Source organism: Jaculus jaculus, chromosome 1 (assembly GCF_020740685.1).
Source record: "Jaculus jaculus isolate mJacJac1 chromosome 1, mJacJac1.mat.Y.cur, whole genome shotgun sequence".
Lineage (NCBI taxonomy): Eukaryota > Metazoa > Chordata > Mammalia > Rodentia > Dipodidae > Jaculus > Jaculus jaculus.
Window position 1 is genome coordinate 57,578,405 of NC_059102.1, and position 23,102 is coordinate 57,601,506.

General features: G+C 40.9%; 1 protein-coding gene and 1 pseudogene across 4 annotated transcripts in view; one reads left to right on the forward strand and one right to left on the reverse strand.

The window, feature by feature from the left end:
• The first annotated feature begins 3,191 nt into the window (after window positions 1–3,191).
• LOC101618180 (putative COBW domain-containing protein 7) overlaps window positions 3,192–23,102 on the forward strand; it is a 59,888-nt gene continuing 39,977 nt past the window's right edge. For 3 of the 4 annotated variants that reach the window (XM_045133260.1, XM_045133263.1, XM_045133270.1), the window contains exons 1-4: window positions 3,192–3,431; window positions 7,343–7,429; window positions 10,813–10,909; window positions 13,197–13,288. In XM_045133260.1, the coding sequence (XP_044989195.1) occupies window positions 3,281–3,431; window positions 7,343–7,429; window positions 10,813–10,909; window positions 13,197–13,288 (427 nt within the window). In that variant the 5' untranslated portion in view covers window positions 3,192–3,280. Of the gene's footprint in view, window positions 3,432–7,342; window positions 7,430–10,812; window positions 10,910–13,196; window positions 13,289–23,102 lie in introns of those variants that run through there. The other variant, XM_045133274.1, reaches the window with a different exon arrangement.
• On the reverse strand, window positions 16,980–23,029 carry LOC105943709 (annotated as a pseudogene).

Below are 23,102 nucleotides of genomic sequence, written 5' to 3' on the forward strand. Positions count from 1 at the left end.
ATACAAGTTGTATTACCCTCGGAGTTAGGTAAGATAATGCATTTAATATGTGTACTACAGGGCTGGAGAGATGCCTTACTGGTTAAGGTGAAGTCTAAGGACCCAGGTTCAATTCTCCAGGTCCCACGTAAGCCAGATGCACATGGTGGCTTATGCATCTGGAGTTCATTTGTGGTGGCTAGAGGCCCTGGAGTGCCCATTTACACTTTCTCTATCTCTCTCTCTCCCTCCCTCTTTCTGTCTCTAATAAATAAAAAAGTATTAAAAATATGTTTACTATAATGCCTATTAGGTACATTGATTTAACACTTTATAGCAATAGCTATACTTCCTTTACTATACATGAGAAAGAATATTTTTGTGTATGTCATGTGTCGGGTATGTAAGTAGTATTTGTGGTGTGGTATGATGTGGTGTGTGTGGTGCGCACACCTGGTGTGCAAATATGTTCACTGGACACTTGTCTGCTGTGGCCAGAGAGAACTTTGGGTGCCCTTGTCGGTCATTCAACCATGTACTTCCTTGGGACAGGGTCTCTTGCTCAACCTGAAGCTGCTGTTTCAGGGTTTTCTGATTGCCACCTGTGCCACCTGCCCTGCAGACTGGGTTGCAGTTGTGTGTGACCATACCTAGATTTTTTTTTTCTTTTAAAATGGGTTCTGGGGGAATCCCACTCAAGCAGGTCATCCCAGACCCTTGTGCTCAAGTAGCTCATTAAATAATCTCTCCACCCTGAGGAAGAAATCTGAAGATACATTAGAAACTAATTTATCCTACATATTATACTTAGGAGTTCTTATTACTTATTTAAAAAGACATTTTGGGTCAAACAACAGTGCTAAATGTTCACGGAGAATAGGAAAAAAGTTGGTAACTCTTCTGTTATGACAGAAATAACAAGTCAGGTCTAACTATTTAGGGACAACTGAGGTTATAAGTCAAACACCTGAATAAATTAAAACCTTCCTCTTCAGATACATAGAAACTTACTAAATTCTGCCCAGTAACTAGAGTGAAAAAAGAAAACAACTCCACAGATTCAGTGGCTATGCAAGTAACAAACAGAATAGTTTAATCAAGTTTTAATGTTCATGTTTGTTGCTAAGCTCAGATTTAAAAGAATATTTTTTTAATTTACTAGAGAGAGAGAGAGAGAGTGAGGGAGGCAGAGAGAGAGAGAGAGAGTCCTCCTGCCACTGTAAATGAACTCCAGATGCATGGGCCTCTTTGCACATCTGGCTGTATGTGGGTACCGAGGAACCAAACCCAGGTTGTCAGGCTTTTTGCAAACAAGTCCCTTTAGCCACTGAGCCATCTCTCCAGCCCAAGATCAGATTTTTTTTCTCAATTTTTATTAACATTTTCCATGATTATAAAAAATATCACATGGTAATACCCCCCCCCCATTTTCCCTTTGAAATTCCATTCTCCATCATATCCCCTCCCCATCTCAATCAGTCTCTCTTTTATTTTGATGTCATGATCTTTTCCTCCTCCTATAATGGTCTTGTGTAGGTAGTGTCAGGCACTATGAGGGCATGGATATCCAGGCCACTTTGTGTCTGGAGGAGCATGTTGTAAGGAGTTCTACCCTTCTTTTGGCTCTAATATTCTTTCCACCACCTCTTCCGCATTAGACCCTGAGCCTTGGAAGGTGTGATCGAGATGTTACTCAGTACTCCAGCCACTTCTTTCCAGCACTATGATGCCTTCTGAGTCATCCCAAGGTCACTGCCATCTGAAAGGAGAAGATTCTCTACCCAAAGTGAGAGTAGCGTTAATATAAGGGTGTAAATATTAAGAGAAGTGCTTACTGGGCAGTTTGATAAGCATAGTATATACATTTTTCCAGACATCAGCAGATATTACACCCCTAGGGCTCATGACTACCCCTGTTTTAAGTTTTCATTATCAGGGATGTGTTCCCACCCATGGAGCGGGCCTCCAGTCCAAATGGAGGGCAGTTGGTTTCCACCATGACAGATATGCCACTATTGCACCCATTGGCTCATTTGGGCTGGCTGGGCAATTATAAGGCTTCAGTGTCCACTGTAGAGTATCTTCACTGGTGGTATCTCTTTCTCCCATTGAACTACATGTAGAATGGCTTCTTCCAGCTTTCTGTCCGCTGGTCTACATGGAGGAGTTCCAGCAGGATTTTTCAGTGGCCTTGTAGCCCAAGTATGTGCAGTCTTCAGCAATAGGGTCTTACCATATATTCCTGGTGGGAAACCAAGGGCCTCGGTAATGGTGTATAATGTTTTGGGGGCATCAGGGACCTCCCTGGCCAACAACTCACTGGAGGTATCCCATCCCTGGCACTGAAAATTTTCTAACAACAATCTATTGCTCCTGAGTGTTCCATTGTCAGAAACCGGAGGATTTTTTTTTCAATGCACCGTCTCGCTCTAGCCCAGGGTGGCCTCGAACTCAGCAATCCTCCTATCCCTGCCTCCCCAGTGAGTGCTGGGATTAAAGGAGTGTGCCGCCACACCTGGCTCAAGATCAGAGTTTGAAACTATGAAAGTCAGCACTTCTCATGACAGTATTACTGATGTCCCAACGTTGGAAAGTACAGATAGAACTTTGACTTAAAAAATAAACTTGATTCACGGGCTGGAGAGATGATTTAGCGATTAAGGCATTTGCCTACAAAGCCAAAAGATCCCGGTTCCATTCTCTAGGACCACGTAAGCCAGATGCACAAGGGGGTGCATGCATCTTGAGTTCGTTTGCAGTGGCTGGAGGCCCTGGAGTGCCCATTCTCTGTCTCTGTCTGCCTCTTGCTGTCTTTCAAATAAATAAACAAATAAACAAAAAATTAAAAACAAACCTTAATGATACTAAAAAAAGATGTCAACATGATAAAGTCTGTGCCTTTTGTGAAATGTTGCTGTTAAGCGACTGGGGAATCAAGCTTTCTGGTTTCAGCTGTGGCAACAGACAGTGACTAAGGCTTTGGGCTCCAGTGGCAGCTTCAAGGCAGCGGTGGTCCGCTTGCCCCGACCCTTCACAGCCTTGCATCACGCTGAGGGCACACGCCGTGGAGGAGCACGCCCAGCAGCGGGGCGTGGCCAACCAGCGGGGGCGTGGCCAGACGGGGGCGTGGCCAAGGGGCGGGCTGGTTCTCAGAGCCCAGGTAACTGGCGGGGTAGGCGGGGCCTCGCGTCGCGGTGTGATGACGACAGCAGCGGGCGGCGCGGCGTGCTGGGCTGGCGCTGCCGCGGTTTGACCGTGGGCTTGCTGGTTTGAAGTGCCATTAGGTGTGTGGCTGGCCGGGATGTTACGGGCGGCTGTGACGGTGGAGGAGGAGGAGGAGGACGCCGAGGATTGTCCCGTGTTGGTTCCCATTGACACCAAGCAAAGAGCGGAGGAGGACCGGCCTGGCCCGGGCGTCAAGATCCCTGTCACAATTATCACGGGGTACTTAGGTAATTGGCATCCGGGCAGAATGGGCAGTGAGCTCCGATCGGGCGGGGCGGGGCGACTGTTGGTGTCTCCTCTGGGCCCCGGGGCTCCTGGCCCAGGACGAACGTCCGAGGTAGGGGGACAGGCACCTGGCCTCCACGTTCGGATTGCCTGCGTTTCTCCGCGAGAAGCAAAGCCTCGCCTTTTGAAACAAGGCGTCGAGGCCCAGACTCACCCCCGAATATCCGTGCCCCTCTCACAAGTCGTCTTACCTTTTTGAAACCTTCCCAGAAGGGCAGTAGTACCGTCACCTGTCTCGGCCATTAAATTAAAGGCTCTCCTGTGTGTGAAATGCCCCGTACAAGTGGGACATTCTTCATTGGATTTCCACTTAACGTTTTATCTTTTCTTTTTTTATTTTTTTTGAGGTTTGTTTGCAAATCACTGTGATAGAACGTGTAAGAATAAAATCTTTGCCCTGTTTCTCAAACTGAGGGTGTTGCGAGGTGCACAGGGATACTTGCAAACTAATTTTGTGAACATGGTGCACTTTTCCTGAAGTCCATGTGCTTATTCTTTATTGATAACGTTTTGGAGACATCATTTTAAATTCCCGCAGTTAGATAGAGCTAGGGTAAATAAAGAACTATATTGCAAACGTGGAAAACGTTAAATGTGCCTAAGTGGTTTTCTTTATAGTGGCAAATACTATTTTTAGGTGCTGCAAGAGACAAATTGGAACTTGGAACACATTTACTTACTTATTTGCAAGGAGAGAGGGGGGGGAGGGAGGGAGGGAGGGGGGGAGGGAGGGAGGGAGAGAGAGGGGGGGGGAATGAGAATGAGAATATGGGCGCGTCAGGGCCACCAGCCCCTGCAAACGAATTCGAGATGCATGCGCCCCCTTGTGCATCTGGCTTACGTGGGTCCTGGAGAGTCAAACCTGGGTCCTTTGGCTTTGCAGGCAAGCACCTTAACCGCTAAGCCACCTCTGCAGCCCTGGGAACTAAGAACACTGTTGCCCTTTCTCCCACACTTTTTTTCCTTGTGGATTGTTTATTCTAGTTTTCACTCAGGACTAATTTTTATAAAAGAATAGATTTTATTTCCTCACTTATGGAGGCTGCTGTATAGAAGCTGCACGAATTCCTTGTCCACACAGCATACTTCAGACTGGAGATAGTGGCCTGAAGCTCTGGAGTGAGGACCAATGTCAGCAATGTCCTTGTTGCTGAACTTAAGGCACGGTTTTATTCATGTACCATTTTAAAAAATTTATTTGAGAGAGAATGGGTGCACCAGGGCCTCTACTTACTACAAATGAACTCCAGATACATGCACCACTTTGTGCATCTGGCTTACATGTGTACTGGGGAATCAAACATGGGACTTCAGGCTTTGCAGGCAAGTGCCTTAACTGCTAAGCCATCTATCTGTCCAGCCTCCTGTACCAGTTTTGATTTTGGAAACATTGGATACACCATTCTGCTGGCTTCTATTATGTTCTTCACATTTTCCCACCTACTTCTCTGGCTTCCACTTTTTACCTTACATCCATATGGTGTCTGATGTGATGTCCTATCAGACAACTGTGTCCTCACATCCTGCTCTGGTGATCCCAACCACTTGTAATACTCTTATCAGTATTTCCTTCCAACTAATATAATCTAATCTTGCTGTTCTTTAATATTCTTAAGCAAGCCCTAATGATCTTTACAAATGATAGTTTGAGTGTGTCACACCCTTTAGTGGCATTCACTTGGATGAAAGTTCAAATGCCTTAGCATGATTTTCAAGGTTATACCATCTGGTCCTTGCTAACCTCCCTAGCCTGTCAGACAGGTGGCTAAGCACACTGAATGTTTTCCTTTTTAAAGGGACTGCCTATTTTAGCCCCTTGGGACTTTTTCTTCTTGCTGTTACTCCTCTGGCTAGATGTTCAGCTGAAGTTCTCCATAGCATCTTGTATGTCTCTTGTTGAAGTATCATCCTGTGGTAGCATTGCCTCCTTATTTAACTAAATTTCCTAACATCCCCTTCCATTTATATTATTTCCATGGAAGCGGAGACTTTTCTTTGCCTTGTTCATGGTTCACCAAAGCACAGTATGAATCTGGTCCATCCTTCATCCGTTTGAATGAATCTGAGCTATATCTTGAAGTTTTCCCCCCCCCCCCCACAATCCTGTTGATTATTAAGACCATAATAATTATGTTAAAAGATACCTAACATTAATGGATTCCTTCCTACTTTCCCTGTCACTGGACTTTGCATAGCTTACTGTTCATGGAGTCTGCTTGTAAGAATTTCCTCAATGTTCTATCTCCTTAAAGTCTTTCTCTTCTATCCTACATATTACTCTTTTGTAATGTTGTGTTTACCAAAACACTTTTAAAAATCCAGTGCTGGGCTGAAGAGATGGCTTAGCAGTTAAGCGCTTGCCTGTGAAGCCTAAGGAACCCCCGTTCAAGGCTCTATTCCCTAGTACCCATGTAAGCCAGATGCACAAGGTGGTGCATGCATCTGGAGTTCGTCTGCAGTGGCTGGAGGCCCTGGTGCGCTCATTCTCTCTCTCTTACCCCCTCTCTCCCTCCCTCCCTCTTTCTCTGTTGCTCTCAGATAAGCAATAATAAATAAAAATAAACAAAAATTTTAAAAAAATCTCTTCAAAAGCGTTCAAAAGGAATGTGACCTAAAGTAACTACTCTGGTGATATTGGGGATAACTCTAAAGTTATACCTGAGAAAACCTGGAAATATATTGTAGTAGATGGGTACAAACTGTACTTTTTAGCAACACTGTAACAGCAAAACGTTGGAAACAGCCTAAATAAATGTCTAACAACAGAAAAATGAGTAGTGAATTTGTGTAATTAAACTATAGTACTTTGCACTTGAGATTAAAAAAAAAATTCTTTATGACCTTTGGTATTTTTTGTTCACTAGGTAAATGTTTTTCTTGAGATGAACAAAATAGGTTTGTTATGCCACCTACTGGATAAAGTCCACATAGCTTTATAAATATATACTGAGTAGTCTTGTTAACACTTTCTACTTCTGTACTCCATTTCTTAAAACCAGTTTTTAAATTTTTTTATTTTTATAAATATATATTAAAAATATTTTGTTTTTATTAGTTATTTGAGAGAGAAAGAGAAGAGAGAGAAAGAGAATATGGGTGTGCCAGGACCTCAAGCCACTACAAACAAACTCCAGATGCATGTGCTACCTTGTGCATTTGGCTTATGTGGGTCCGTGGGAATCACACCTGGGTCCTTTGGTTTTGCAGGAAAGTACTTTAACTGCTAAGCCATCTCTCCAACACAAAACCAGTTTTATAGATTGCTTAGGCATACCAAAAGTAGCCATATAGTTAGTCTTAGTGTGTATATGGTCAATGGATGTTGAAATATATTACAAGTCTTTATATATGTAAAGTTTAAGAAAATAAACCAAGCATACTTGGTTCAGAAAGGTCATTATGAAAGGGGTATGCATGTTTTTACATTTCATAAGCTGCATGTTTCATTTCTTAGGAGCCATTATTTCATTAACTCCTTATTAAATAGAAATTTTAGATTCCCTTGTATTACTGTACTGTAAGTTATGAAGAAATTATTTTAGTAATATTTAGTTGAAGAACTGGTTGATCTTGTAAGGTTATTTTTAATATTTATGAAAATATGCAAAATACAAAATTTAATATAAACATTTTATATAGCACATTTAATATATGATACAATATAAGGTATAATACAAGAATTTTAGTATAATAGTTTTCAGAGATTTCTATAATCTTTTTCATAAAATCCTCTATAATATTGTTAAGCAATATGAAAAATGGCATATAAATTCCTGGAGACATTAGGACATTTTATGTTCTTTTGGTGCCTTGAAAAATTTGTCTTTGAAATTTGTTGCTTTAACATTTGTAGGTGCTGGAAAGACAACCCTTCTGAACTACATTTTGACCGAGCAACATAGTAAAAGAATAGCAGTTATTTTAAATGAATTTGGAGAAGGTAAGTAAAATTCCATAAATATCATGTTTTAAGAACTTACAGAAAAGTTTATTCCATTGGAGAGGTGATTTTCTATTTTTTTTTTTTTTACAATTTTCTAAATTTTATTTATTTATTTGTTAGAGAGTGGGGGCCAGATAGAGAGAATGGGCATGCCAAGGCCTATAACCACTGCACATAAATTCCAGATGCATGTGCCACTTTGTGCATCTGGCTTACGTGGATAGTAGGGAATTGAACCTCAGTCCTTAGGCATTGCAGACAAACATCTTAACCACAAAGCCATCTCTCCAGCCAATGCTCTGTATTTAAAAATAAAAGTTTAGCTGAACATGGTGTCGCACATCTTTAATCCCAGCACTTGGGAAGCAGAGGTAGGAGGATCGCCATGAGTTCAAGGCCACCCTGTGACCAATTCCAGTTCCGCTTGAGCTAGAGTGAGACCCTACATCGAAAAACAAACAAAATAAAACAAAAGGTATTATAATGTGAGAAAACTATGGAGAGTTTTGGAAAAATAAGATTTTTTTGTTTTGTTTTCTGAGGATGGGTCTCACTGTAGCTCAGGCTGACCTGGAATTCACTATGTAGTCTCTGGGTGGCCTTGAACTCATGGTGATTTCCTACCTCTGCCTCCCAAGTACTGGGGTTAAAGGCATGCGCCACCACACCCTGCTTGAGATACATTTTTTTTTTAATCAAGTATTGTATATAGATTTGGGGTGATACAAGGTGGTTTCTATAAAATTTTATATAACTTTGGAATGCATACTAATAGAATTAAATTAGATTTTTATATGAAATCATTGGCTCTAGAAGTAAAAATCTTTTTTTTTTTTTTAAATGTGTAGCTTTAACTGGCTTCTAACTTGATCCTCCGGCTTCTGCCTCTGCCCCTGCCTGCCTCTTCAGTACTTTCCTACTGGTGTGTGTCATAACAAGCTAGAAGTAAAATTTAACATGTGGGAGTTTCTTTTACCTCTCCTCTCCTCTCCTCTCCTCTCCTCTCCTCTCCTCTCCTCTCCTCTCCTCTCCTCTCCTCTCCTCTCCTCTCCTTTCAAGGCTCAAGGTCCATTTTGTAAGAGGTGGTGGAACGAATGTAAGAGCCAAAGGAAGGGTAGGACTCCTTACAGTGTACTCTTCTAGACACAAAATAGCCTGGATATTCTTGACTTTGCAGTGCCTGACATTACCTACACAAGACCATCATAATAGGAAAAGATGATGACATCAAAATAAGAGAGACCTGATGGAGAAGGGGAGGGATTATGATAGAGAGTGGAGTTGTGAAGGAAAACGTGGGAATGGGAAGGAATTATCATTGTTTACTGCTTATTATTATAGAAGTTGTCAATAATAAAAATTAAAGAAAAAGACTCCTAAGATTTCTAGTAATAGCCCATTTCTAGCTTTAAAAAAACCATTTTATTTATTTATTTGAGAGAGAAAGGGAGAGAGAGAATGAATGGGCATACCAGGGCCTCAGCCACTGCAAACAAATTCCAGGCACATGTGCCATTTTGCCTCTGGCTTATGTGGTTCCTGGAGATTTGAACCTGGGTCCTTTGGCTTTGCAGGCAAGTGCCTTAACCACTAAGCCAACTCTCAAGCCCTTTAGCTTTTTTTTTTTTTTTAAATTTTTATTAGACTCAGAAAGAAAGAGAGAGAGAATGGGCATGCCAGGGCCCCCAGCCACTGCAAATGAACTCCAGATGTGTGTGCCACCATATGTGTCTGACTTAGTTGGGTACTGGGGTATTGAACCTGGGTCCTTAGGCTTTGCAGACAAGCACCTTTACCTCTAAGCCATTTCTCCTGCCCTTTAAAACTTGTTTTTGTTGACAACTCCCATAATTATAGAGAATAAACCATGATAATTCCCATCCCCCCAACCTTCTCCTTCACAACCCACCCTCCATCATATCTCCTATCCCTTTCAATTAGTTTCTCTTTTATTTTGATGTCGTCATCTTTTTCTCCTAGCAGGCAAAGTCATGGGTATCCAGGCCATTTTGTGTCTGGACGTTGGCACTGTAAGCTGTCCTACCCTTCCTTTGGTGCTTACATTTACACCTGGCTACTAATTGTGTAATGATTACATTTACTTACAATTTCTTACTGTTTTTCTTCAATTTGGAAGGATGCTTTTTATAATTTTGTATTCCACGGCATTCCCAATACTCTTTTATGCTGTATTAATGTTTTGTGTTGCCTGGAGACTAATTCTTTTATCATTACCTAACTGAAATATGAGTGGAAAACATAAATTTTTCTTTTCTTTTGGTCACTTAAAATGTCCCCTGGCTTTGGGTATACTGCAGGTAGAACATTTTAAATTGTTCTTATGATAAGCATCTCACATGTCCTTAATTATTTTTCATGTAAGCATTACTAGGAAACTTTTGTATATTTGTATAAAAGCTTAATCTTTAAATTAGCACATGCTACTTTGGCCACAAACCTTCCTCAAAATGAATTAAGGGTGTTTACTTGTATTAAGAATACTGAGCAATTTGTATACTAGAGACCAACAAAATAGAAGAGTTAAAAGAAAAATAATACTTAAACTCTCTCATCAGATGTTGAAGGACATACAAAAATCAATATGTAAAGTATACTACTATATTTAGAAAGTTTACCATAGATAAGAATAAATGCGTTCAAAGGGGCTGGAGAGATGGCTCAGTTGTTAAGATGCTTGCCTGCAAAGCCTAATCATGCGGGTTCAGTTCCGGGGTACCCACATAAAGCCAAATACACAAAGTGGTGCATGCGTCTAGAGTTCTTTTGCAGTAGCTGGAGCCCCTGGTATTCCCATCCCTCCCCCCATTTACAAATAAAAAAAATAAATAAATAAAAATATTTTAAAAAATATTCTCAAGGTAGCTCCTTTAATAAGAAATGGGTGCTGGCCAACTAAGAGCCCTAAAGTGCAAGTTGCTGTGTTTATTAATTTTAGATTTGTCTTTTAAGAAATCAATCTATCCTCCTGTGTGTCTGTCATTCCATGTATGGATATTTGTATATATGTATGTATGATCTTTTAGCTACCTATTAATCAACCAATCAATCATGGGACTCACTCTGTAGGTCCAGGCACATCTGGAACTTGCTATGTAGCCCACGCTGGCCTTAAACTCAAGATCCTCTTGCCTCCCACTCTTGAGTGTTAGGATACAGAGAGGCACCATGCTCTTTTCCACTTATATCCTAAAGGAAAAACAGTTAAGATGGTCTTGAGTACTATAATTTAACTATTGAGGTTACATGAAGAGTATGAAAGAAGTAAGAATTATAAAATGTGGATTCTGCTTTGAAATCTCTGGTTCTGCTTTTGGGTGGCTAGTGAATGTAATCTAAGGACTGTCTATTAATTTTTCTAGGAAGTGCAGTGGAGAAGTCCTTAGCTGTCAGCCAAGGTGGAGAGCTCTATGAAGAGTGGTTGGAACTTCGAAACGGTTGCCTGTGCTGTTCAGTGAAGTAAGGAATAGGTTTTACTGCATGCTTGTTGGCTTACTAGAAATGGCTATTGATTATATTTCTAGCTTTGATTTCCCTGTGCAGTTTAACTGAATTTATGTGGTTTGTTAAATTTATTAGAGCATATTTTCTTAATTTGTTTCTTGCTTTTTTTTTCTATTTGCTTGAATCTTTTTTCTTTTTATTGAATTTTTTCAATGTTCTATTTCCTATCTAAAAATTATTATTCTGAATAGTCAGTCAGGCTGACCTGAAACTCTTGCTGTAATCTCAGACTGGCTTTGAACTCACAGAAATCCTCCTACTGTTGCTTCCTGAGTGCTGGGATTAAAGGCATGCACAACTACACCCAGGATTATTCTAAACTTAAAATGCTATTAGTCTTATTTTTAAGTCTTCAACCTCTCTAAAATTTAAAAAATAAATGATTGTCAAAAAAGAAAATACCCAGCTAAGCCTGATGGTACAGCCAGTAATCCTTGCTACTCAGGAGACTGAGATAAGAAGATCCCAAGTTCAAGGCCTGCTTGAGCTACAGTGTGAGTCAAAGCCAGCCTGGGCAACTTAGTAAGATCATATCTCAAGCATCAACAGCAACAACAAAGTGGTCCAGGGAGAAGGCTCAGTGAGTAAGAGTGCTTCCACACAAACATGAGGTTCTGAGTTCAGTCTCCAGAATCCATGTAAAAAGCTAGATATGGCCACACATGCCTCAGGAGAATCCTTGGGGATTGCTGAGGTTTGCTGATTTGCTAGTTCAGCCAACTAAAAAACAAGGTAAAGAGGAACTCCAGGTTTAGTGAGAGATTCTCAAGGAAATAAGGCAGAAGAGTCTGGCTTCTGTGTTGTGTGCATCCATGAATGTATCTGCACAGCTATGCGCATACACCACACCTAGTCCACCATACACATGTATGCACAAAAGAAGGAGAAGGAAGAAAACATGACATGGACAATATTTTTTCTTCACTAAGCTGCCATAAGTCCTAGAAAAGTACCTCAAATGTAGTAACTCCTATTTCATAGATAACTTCTGGGAAGTAATATATGTGCTGTTGATTTTGTGTATCCTAGTGAATTAACTTTCTGCCTTAGGTGCTTGAAACTGAGTCACTTTATTTCGAAGGACAAAGTAGTCATAAGAGACTTTCTTAACCAAAACTCAGTGTATGCAGTATTTTCCTTTACTTTGTTAATGATACTTTGTTGGTACACATCTGTAGTTCAAGCATTTGGGAAATGAAATTTCAGGCCAATCTGGGCTACATGGCAGGTTCTAGAACAGCCCGAGCTAGATAGAATTTACTGCTATCATTTAAAAAGTATTAGAACTTATACTGTAATTCAGATAGAACTAAATGGTGTGAAATCAATTTCATCATTATTATAGATATTGAAGGTGAGGGTTTAGGACTAGGGTTAGAATGGGAGTTGGAAGATGGCTCAGCAGTTAAATGCACTTGCTTGCAAAGCTGTACCAGCCTGGTTCAATTCCCCATTCACTCCCCCCCCCCCCAAAGCTAGATAGGCATTCATTTGTAAGGTGAAGAGAATTTGGTGTATACACACAACTATATACACACATGGAACTAAATATATATATATATTTAAAGCTGGCTGGATGTGGTGGCACACACCTTTAACCCAGCTCTCAGGAGGCAGAGGTAGGAGGATTGCTGTGAGTTCGTGGCCACCTGAGACTGCATAATGAATTCTAGGTCAGTCTGAACTAGAGTGAAACCCTGCCTCAAAAAGCCAAAAAAAAAAAAAAAAAAAAAAAGCTGTAAAAATGACAAATACTGGTAGAGTTTTGTCAGATAAAATCCCCTCTGCCTCTGCTTTTGATTTTAATAACTTAAGGTCTTAATTTGTTACACACTTCTTTATATTTGTATATATACCTATGTTCTTTTCATTGGTGTTGGACATTTTATTAGAAGCTTAAGGAGTTAAATTTTGATGTGCCTAAAATATATTTTTAAATATTTTATTTATTTATTTATTTATTAGAGAAAGGGAGAGAGAGAATATGAGTGTACCAGGGCCTTTAGCCACTGCAAACTAACTCCAGATACATGCACCACCTTGTGCATCTGGCTTTATGTGGGAATTGGGGAATGGAACCTAGGTCATTAGCTTTGCAGGCAAGCATCTTAACCCGTATGCCATTTCTCCAGCCCCTAAGGATATTTTTGTGTTGTATTATTGAATATATTTTAAGATGCTAATAAGGATTACCTAAAATATTCAAGTAACCAATTCTATATTATGTTTTGGTATTCTCCAGGGACAATGGCCTTAAAGCTATTGAGAATTTGATGCAGAAAAAGGGGAAATTTGATTATATACTGCTAGAGACCACTGGATTAGCAGATCCTGGTAAGAAGTGACATTATTGATAACTAGTATATAGTTTTGAACGTTAAGAAAATATGTAAAATTAGCATTAAAGCTTTATTTTCAATTTAAAATTATTTTATAAACTTTTTATTTATTTGAAAGAGACAGAGTCAGACAAAGGGAGAGAGAAGGAGAGAGATAGAGAGAGAGAATGGGCGCGCCAGGGCTTCCAGTCACTGCAAACAAACTCCAGGTACATGCGCTCCCTTGTGCATCTGGCTAATGTGGATCCTAGGGAATTGAACCTAGGTCCTTTGGCTTTGTAGGCAAGTGTCTTAATTGCTAAGCCATCTCTCCAGCCCTATTTTCAATTTTTTAAAATTTCGTTTTTGATTTGTTTGTTCAAGATAGGGAAAGTTCTGGCTTATATCATAAAAGAATGATTAAAGTGCTTCTTGAAACTTTTAAGCTGTTAATAAAATTTAAAGTTTTTTAAAAATATATTTTATTTTTATTTATTTAACAGAGAAAGAGGGAGAGAGGGTCAGGGGGAGAGAGAGAAGTGTGTGGGGGGAATGAGAACGGTTACACCAGGACCTCCAGCCACTCACTGCAAAAAAACTCCAAATGCATGCGCCCCCTTCTGCATCTGGCTAATGTTGGTCCTGGGGAATCGAACCTGGGTTCTTTGGCTTTGCAGGCAAATACCTTAGCCGCTAAGCCTTCCCTCCAGCTCTAGAATTTAAAGTTTTATTGATTGATATAGAGTTACTGGTTGGAGCTAGTATTATTAGAAGGAAATTAAGGAAGAATCAAAACATCCTACTTCTAAGTATATATTTGATTGCTTGTATCCTGTAGAGATTTTATCTTTTTACCTTCTCTGTGGTGGTGGTAAGGATTGGACCCAGAGCTTTGTGCATGCTGAGCTACCACTGAGCTTACTCTCAGCTCCCCTGCTCACCTTCTAACTCAACTTTCTTAGATGGTAATGAAGAGATTTGGACTCTTGACAATAACCTATTTCCTGTATATTAATTGTAACCACTTTGTTTTTCTATTAAAATTGAGTAATTTTTTTATAAATGCTCTCATAAAGTATCAAAAATATATTGTTATATCAGATATTCTGAGCCTTTCTACAAGTGTGGAATTAATGATTATCCATAGGTTGTTTTATAAACCTATGAATAGAATTACTTCTAAATTTCCCCATAGAAAGATGCATAAAATTGACCTCTAACAATGGTTTTTTGTTGCTTTCTTACCAAATTCTAACTGTAGTAAAAAGTCTTTATTTTCCCAAATGATTTGTAGGTAAAATCTTTATTCCTGGTTTGTGTAGTATTTGTGTGTGTGTGTGTGTGTGTGTGTGTGTGTGTGTGTGTGTAAGATGGACACATGCTGATTCTTCTTCTTCTTTTTTTTTTTTCCTTCTGTCCTGTGGCATTAGGGTGATTTGCATTAAAATGCCAGGGGATACATTGCTAAAGCAGTAGTCTTAGTAGCCTAAAAGAAGTATTAAACTGAGTTCAAAATCTGTTACTGTCCTAAAGTATTTTATAATGATATTGTCTCTCTGTTTTCAAAGTTGTATTGGGTTTGAGCTGTTTGTTCCTTATTGTAGGCATGGATTTTTCTTACAATTTTGTACATTTCTGATGGATTGGATTAATGATAATACAGGAGTTTTGGGGTTCCTCTGTCAATGCACCAATATATGCTAATGCACTGATAGTTTAAATTGTCCCCAGATTCTTATATTGTGAGTTCAGTGAATGAAATCCATAGGCCAGAGGATAAAGTTCCAAAAGATTTTTTTAAATTTATTTATTTATTTTTTTATTGATTTGCTTGAGACTGAGAGAAAGCAGGAGAGAGAGAGAGGGAGAGAGAGAGAGAGAGAATATGAGAATGGGTACACCAGGGCCTCAAGCCACTCACTACAAACAAACTCCAAATGCATGCACCCCCTTCTGCATCTGGCTAACATGAGTACTGAGGAATCAAACCGGGGTCCTTTGGCTTAGCAGGCAATTGCCTTAACTGTCAAGTCATTTCTCCAGTCCCCCAAAAGATGTTATTATAGCTTAGAGCTTTAGGAAGGAAAGCTTTAAAAAAAATTTTAGAGGGAGAGTGAAAGAGTTGGTGTACCAGGGCCTCAGCCACTGCAATCAAACTCTAGATGTTTGTGTTCCCTAGTGGGCATATGCAACCTTGCGCTGGCTTCCCCTTTGTGTGTCTGGCTTATGTGGAATCTAGAGAGTCAAACATGGGTCCTTAGGCTTCACAGGCAAGCGCCTTAACTACTAAGCCATCTCTCCAGCTGGAAGGAGAGTTTTAAGAGAAGGGGAACTTAAGGGAAGGAAGACATAGTTCTTGTCCTGGGGGGTGGTGGGAGGTTGAGGACTTCAAAACTTAAAGAGAAAAAAGAAAGATAGAACTCTTGCCTAGGGAGGTAAGAGGGGTTGGAGAAGCCCACCTCAAGATTCAGGTTGGGTTTGTTTAAAAAAAAAATTTTGTTGTTGTTTGTTTATTTTTATTTATTTATTTGAGAGTGACAGACAGTGAAAGAGGCAAAGAGAGAGAGAGAGAGAGAGAGAGAGAATGGGTGCACCAGGGCCTCCAGCCACTGCAAATGAACTCCAGATACTTGCTCCACCTTGTGCATCTAGCTTATGTGGGTACTGGGGAGTCGAGCCTCAAACCAGGGTCCATAAGCTTCACAGGCAAGCACTTAACCGCTAAGCCATCTCTCCAGCCCTCAGGTTGGGGTTTTTTATGAGCACATGAATGGGTGGTTGGCTCAACCAGTCTAATTCTTTTTGATGTCAGGTGTATGGGGTCAGGGTTTCTGAAAAAAGGTCAATTTTGTAGGAAGGGCCTTCTCAGAAGAGAGTGGAAGTACTTCCTAAGGGGACAGAGATAAGAAAAGGCTAGACCCTTCTGATATCTGGTAAGGTGCAATGATCTAGATATTCCTCTATAAAGGACAACTCCTGCATTTAGCCAAGGGAAAGCTACTGATTTTGGGTCTTGGTCACCCATAAAATACCTCAATGATAGTTCTTAGAGTATTATAAGTTGGTTTTAGAAAGTAAATTAGGGCTGGAGAGATAGCTTAGCAATTAAGGCATTTACTTGCCTGCGAAGCCTAAGAACACATGTTCAAATCTCCAGGTCCCATGTGAGTCAGATGCAGTGATGCAGGTGTGTAATGTTGCACATATGCCACAAGGGGCGTATACACCTTGCATTCATTCACAGTGAATGAAAGGCCCTGGCATTCTCTCTCTGCTTCTTTGTCTTTGCCTCTTTCACTCTCTCTCTCTCAAAAATAAAATCAAAAAAAAGTTAAATGAGTTTGGTAATAGGAAGATATCTTGTATGCCTTGTTTTAAATAGCAAATATTTCTTTCACCATAGCCAGTTGTGCTACTTTATAGAGAAAATCTTGTGCTGCTTAGATAGTGAACATCATGAAACATCACTTAGCTTTTTAAAAATATTTTATTTATTTACTTACTTATTTTGAGAGGTTAAGAGGCAGTCAGAGAGAGAGAGAATGGGCATGCCAAGGCCTCCAGCTACTGCAAATGAACTCCAGACACATGTGTGTCTGTGTATCTGGCTTACATGGCTACTGAGGAAATCAAGCTTTGGTCCTGAGGTTCATAGGCAACCACCTTAACCATTAAGCCATCTCTCAGCCCCTGGTTTACTTTTTTTTTTTTTGTTTAAAAGGGAAAGTTTATTTGCTCAGACACCAAACAGGATGCAAGCACTGTCATGACAAATGTATGGAAATATGCAGATCAACAGGAAACAGCACTTTAGTTTAAATGAAGGGAAATCTCTTTAATGCTTTGACAACATACTCCCAAGAAAAATCTCTTTTTCAGCTATACATTTTGATAAAATAAAGGAAAATTATGTGAAAGTCAGTTTGTGAATTTTTCTTAAATAAACTCATCTCTGTTTGTCCATGCCTGTTCAACACCATAACTAAAATTTCCAAGTAAGCACAAAAGGAGGTGAAGCCGTGAGTTACCTTCTTTGCTTAAACAGTTGAGAAGACGGCGTTACAGTAAACAGAGCAGGCAGACTGTTACACTGACCCTCTAGAGCAGTGGACGAAATTTCAGTCTCAGGTTGTGCTGAATGTTCATTCTTGGTATGGCACCGTTTGGTCCATGACGTAAAGAAAGGTGTTCCTGGGAGGAGTTTACAGGAAGTAGTCTGGGGTCTGCTGAGTAATATGAGGCTCTCCACGAGGAGGTGCTGGGTCAAACTGAAGAAAAGAGCATTTTAAAGTGTCATCTAATTCCATGATAGCAGCCTGGTTCCCATGATAACAGTAATTAGGTCTAGCACTAAAAATGGTAACCACATTTCGATCATGACACCAATTGTATCCCTCCATGATGAGCTGGTGAGCATGAGAAACCAGCGTGAGACCAGTGGCGTGGTTAAATGTTTCTGAAATATACTATCACACATTGGGCCCTCATGTGGCACTTCTTGTAAACAGTCCAGGGCTCTTATATGATCTAGTGTATCTATGGATGGAGAGTCCTCCATGGAGGCAGAAAATCTGTCCATCTACTAAAGCTGTAAGTGGAAGATAATCACCTAGATCTGTGAAGTAGTTCCACACATTGGCATTTCCATACTTTCGAAAACAGTCATCATAAAAGCCATATACTTGGGTAATTTGTCCACTTTAGCGATTTCCTCGCAATATGGTAATGCGCTCTGTATAACGCACCTTCAAGGCCACAAGAAGAGTCATGGTCTCCACAGAGTAGTAGCCTCTGTCTACGTAGTCACCCATGAATAGGTAGTTCGTGTCTGGGGCCTTCATGCCAATCCTAAAGAGCTCCATAAGGTCATGGAACTGGCCGTGCACATCGCCGCAGACTGTTAGGGACACCTCACTTCCTGCACGTTTGACTCTTTGGTCAGGATCTCCTTAGACTTCTCGCACAGCGTCCGCACTTGGTTCTCATTGAGCTGCTTGCACTCGTTCAGCTGTTCCACCCACTGGTCCAGCTCCTTGGTGAACTTGTTGTCTATGGCGGCCCGCTCGGCTCCCTGCCGCCATGCCCAGCGGGTACTCCCAGAGGGCGTGGGAGGAGCGGGGAGCTCGTTGCGGCTCCTGCACACAGCTCCTGCCCGCTGGCCTCCGCTGGCTCCCGGCCCTTCTTCCTGGTTTACTTTTTTGGAAGTATGAAAATCGCTTAGTGTTTCTCCTAACTTTATTTAGAAAAATTAATTTGTTGCATACGTAAAGGTGGGTTGTGTATTTTTAAAAAAATTGGTGCCTGGCCTGATAGCACATGCCTTCAATCTCAGCACTTGGGAGGTAGGAGGATTGCTGTGAGTTCAAGGCCACCCTGAAACCGCATAGTGAATTATAGGTCTGCCTGGGATAGACTGAGACCCTATCTCAAAAAAACAAAACAACAAACGTTTATAAAGCCAGGCATGGTGCCACCTAGTGAGCATGTGAAACCTTGTGCTTGCCTCACCTTTGTGCATCTGGCTTATGTGGGATCTGGAGAGCAAAGTTTTTGAGTGTTTCATTGTTTGCTGTTTCTTTAATGCTTGCCATTCCTGAAAGGGAACTTGCTGGTCATTTTCCTTTAGGAACCTTTCATAAAGCTTTGTGGTCACTGTTTTATTACATTGGGACATTCATTGTTACTCTAGAAGTTTTCCGCCATCCCCTCAAGGTGACTTGCTTTTATATCCCAAATGTAGAAATTTTTAATATTTTTTTTTAAAATTTTATTTATTTATTTGAGAGCGACAGACACAGAGAGAAAGACAGATAGAGGGAGAGAGAGAGAATGGGTGCGCCAGGGCTTCCAGCCTCTGCAAACGAATTCCAGACACGTGCGCCCCCTTGTGCATCTGGCCAATGTGGGACCTGGGGAACCGAGCCTTGAACCGGGGTCCTTAGGCTTCACAGGCAAGCGCTTAACCGCTAAGCCATCTCTCCAGCCCTTTAATATTTTTTATTTATTTATTTGAGAGTGACAGACACAGAGAGAAAGACAGATAGAGGGAGAGAGAGAATGGGCGCGCCAGGGCTTCCAGCCTCTGCAAACGAACTCCAGACGCGTGCGCTCCCTTGTGCATCTGGCTAACGTGGGACCTGGGGAACCGAGCCTCGAACCAGGGTCCTTAGGCTTCACAGGCAAGCGCTTAACCGCTAAGCCATCTCTCCAGTCCCCCAAATGTAGAAATTTTTAATGTAAGCCAGATACTTGTTAATGGTATTTATCATTTTTTTTCCTCAAGTATAACATGTCCTTAGCTCTTCATGCCACACAAATTGGCGTCTGGAAGGCAAGAGTTGTACTAAAAAGAATTTATCCAATAACACAAAAAGAAAGAGACAGACAGCATATTGTAATATACTGCAAAGAGGCAGTGGGGAGGGAATGGGCATTCTCTTTAGAATAGTCAAAGGGGAAATTATTTCTTTTCTCATGGGCCATTTGTCTGGGGGGTGGGTATTCATTTCTGGATTGATAGGTGGGCATCTGACTATTTTGTTAGTAGCAAATTTTATAGAGCAAATTGCCTTTCTTGAGAATAGCCATTTGGATAGGACACTATAGTTCATTAGGAATTAGGCTGAAGATGTCAAGTCACTGGTGCCAGGTACAAGTAGTTGTGATCTGGTTGTTAAAAGTGTAGGAATTTTGGGGTGGAGTGATGGCTTAGTGGTTAAGACACTTGCCTGCAAAGCCTAATGATCCAAGTTAATTCAGTAGTACCCATGTAAAGCCAGATGCACAAAGTGGCACATGTATCTGGAGTTCATTTGCAACACCTGCAAGTCCTGGTGCACCCATTCTCTCTATCTGTTCCTCTTCCATCTCTCTCTGCCTCAAATAAATTAAATAAAGAAATAAAACTTTTTTTTTAAAAGTGTTGGAATTTTTGCTCTTGTTTTTGGGCTTTTGTCTCCATACTTTAGGACATTTTCCTTTTGTTACCATCATTAATTTTTATGTCAGATTATTGGGTGCTATACCAACTTTATCTACTTAAATTTTTTTTTTTTTTTTGGTACTGGGCTTTTACATGCTTACAGGTGGTTCACCAGTAAGCTATACCCCAGCTCTATTTTGTTCTGGTTCATCTTTGTGTCATGTTTACTGTGATCATGTTAAATCCTTATTTTTAAAGAAATATATTTATTTATTTGTAAGGGGAGCAAGAAAGACAGAGAGAGAGAATGAGCATGAGAGAGAATGGGTGTGCCAAGGCCTCTAGCCACTGCAAACCTCCAAATGCATGCATCAGTTTGTGCATCGGGCTAAATCTTCTTCCTCCTCCTCCTTCTCTTCTTCTTTTTTATTAAATATTAATTCTGTTTCTACTACTTTCCAGTCTGTTTTTTACTATTTCAAATGAAATAACTGGTTAAGGAATAGTATGTCAATTAATTTCATTTGTGTTTCAAGTTCTCTGCATAGTGTTCTTTTTTCTAGCTTTTGAGCTTGTTTTTGGTAAGGTTGTATTATTTTAAGTTCTTCGTTATGAATAAATCCTTCAAACTTCTTTCTCTCTGATTTCTTAGATTATGTTTCTGTGAGGAATGAAGTCCTTGCCACTTGTGTAGCCTATTCATTTTTCAGTCGCTTTTTCCCTTGCTGACATTTATCAATTTTATTTATCTGAGCTGTAATCATGTGTGTGCATTTGTACTTGATGTGGGGAGTCCGTGTCCTTTCATTTACTTACATCTGTGATAAAGTCCTTTGAATACCCTGCCTATCTTACCAAACAGGTTTCTCTTGAATCCCATTTGCAAGCAAGAGCAGGCCAGGGAAGCTACAGGAAACAGGTGGGGGCTGTGGGTGACTCAGTTTGCACAGTGCTCAGCTTGTGAGCATGAGGACTCAGTTCTAGCCCTGGCACCCATGTAAAATGCTAGGTGCAGTGGTGGCGCTTGTAACCCTAGCACTGGGGAGGCAGCAACAAGAGAATCTCTGAAGTTTATTGACCAGTCACCTAGCCTAATTGGTGAGCTCCAGTCCAGAGAGAAACCCTGTTTCATAAAGAAATAGAAATAGACATAGTGCCTGAGGTTGACAGCTGTGGTTGTCCTCTGGCCTCCAAATCCACACGTATGAGCGTGCATGTACAACACACACACACACACACGTGCACGCACACACACACACACACACACACACACACACGCACAACCACCCATCCACCCCAACCCACCAGTCCATAAATAACTGAAATGAGTAACCCAGACCAGAGAGCTGTATGGGGTAATGGGGCCACTCCTGTCTGTTCTCTCAAGGTACCCAGTACGCCCCTCCTGCCTCTTGGGTTTACTGTGTTTTGTATTATACATCCGGTACTGCTTGGAGTGGGGCATCAGCACCCTCAAACCTCTTGTTCCCTTTTGCTCTTAGCACTATGAAGTTACACTCTGATAAGTGTAGAAATAGTTAAAATTTCTTGCTATTGCAGGTTTTTTCTTGTTGTTGAGTTTCCCTTTCTTACTTTTCTTTTAGTTTTACTTCTTCCTGTTTGGGAAGATAGATCTGATAAGTACTGGGGTTTTGTAAACTATTCTGTAACATCTGTTGAGGGTGAGGATTGAGTTAGGAGTGGTCATAATAGCTCATGTGGAACATTGTTTCTTATTTTGATCATCATTCTTCAGAATTTATGATAAGAGACTGATCTTTGGTCATTCATGATAAGATTTTGACATTTAAAATTTTTACTTTTTTGTTAGGTTTTTTTTGTAATGTGAATATATGTGGGGCACGTAAGTGCAGGTGTGGGTGCATTTGTATGTGGAGCCCAGTGGTTGACATCAGGTGTCTTCAATTACTCTCCACTTTAGTTTTTTATTTGTTTGTTTAATTTATCAATTTGAGAGAGAGAGAGAGAGATGCAGAAATAGGCAGATAGAGAGAAAGAGAATGGGCACGCCAGGGCCTCCAGCCATTGCAAATGAACTCCAGGTGCATGTGCCCCGTTGTTATCTGGCTTATGTGGGTCCTGGGGAGTTAAATGTGGATCATTTGGCTTTGCAGGCAAATGCCTTAACCACTAAGCCATCTCCCCAGCCCCACTTCAGTTTTTGAAGCCGAGTCTCTCACTAAACCTAGAGCTCTCGGGTTCTGCTAGACTAGCTAGTCAACAAGCCCCAGGCAGCCTTCTGCCCACCTCCCCAGCTCTGGGGTTACAGGTGTGCTCCGTTGCACTTAGTTTTTATGTGGGTGCTGGGAATCTGAACTCAGGCCTTCATATTTGCATGGCAGGAACTTTCCCAACTGAGCCATCTCTCTAGTCTCATTATTAGATTTTATTTATTTATTTATTTATTTATTTGAGAGCGACAGACACAGAGAGGAAGACAGAGGGAGAGAGAGAGAATGGGCGCGCCAGGGCTTCCAGCCTCTGCAAACGAACTCCAGACGCGTGCGCCCCCTTGTGCGTCTGGCTAACGTGGGACCTGGGGAACCGAGCCTCGAACCAGGGTCCTTAGGCTTCACAGGCAAGTGCTTAACCGCTACGCCATCTCTTCAGCCCTCATTATTAGATTTTAAAGAAGGGAGAGTGTATAGAGTTTCTCAGCCTTGACACAAATGACATTTTGGATAATTTGGATAATTATTTGTTGTGAGTGGGAGCTGTCTTGGCTATTATAGGATGTCTAACAGCATTCCTGGCTTCTGCCTGGTAGACGCCTTTAGCATATCTTTAGAAGAAATAAAAAATACCTGCAGACATTGTTCAGTGCTCCTTGGGGAGAAGAATCAGCTACTTCATGCACTCATCTTTTCTGCTTCTAAACACCTTTACC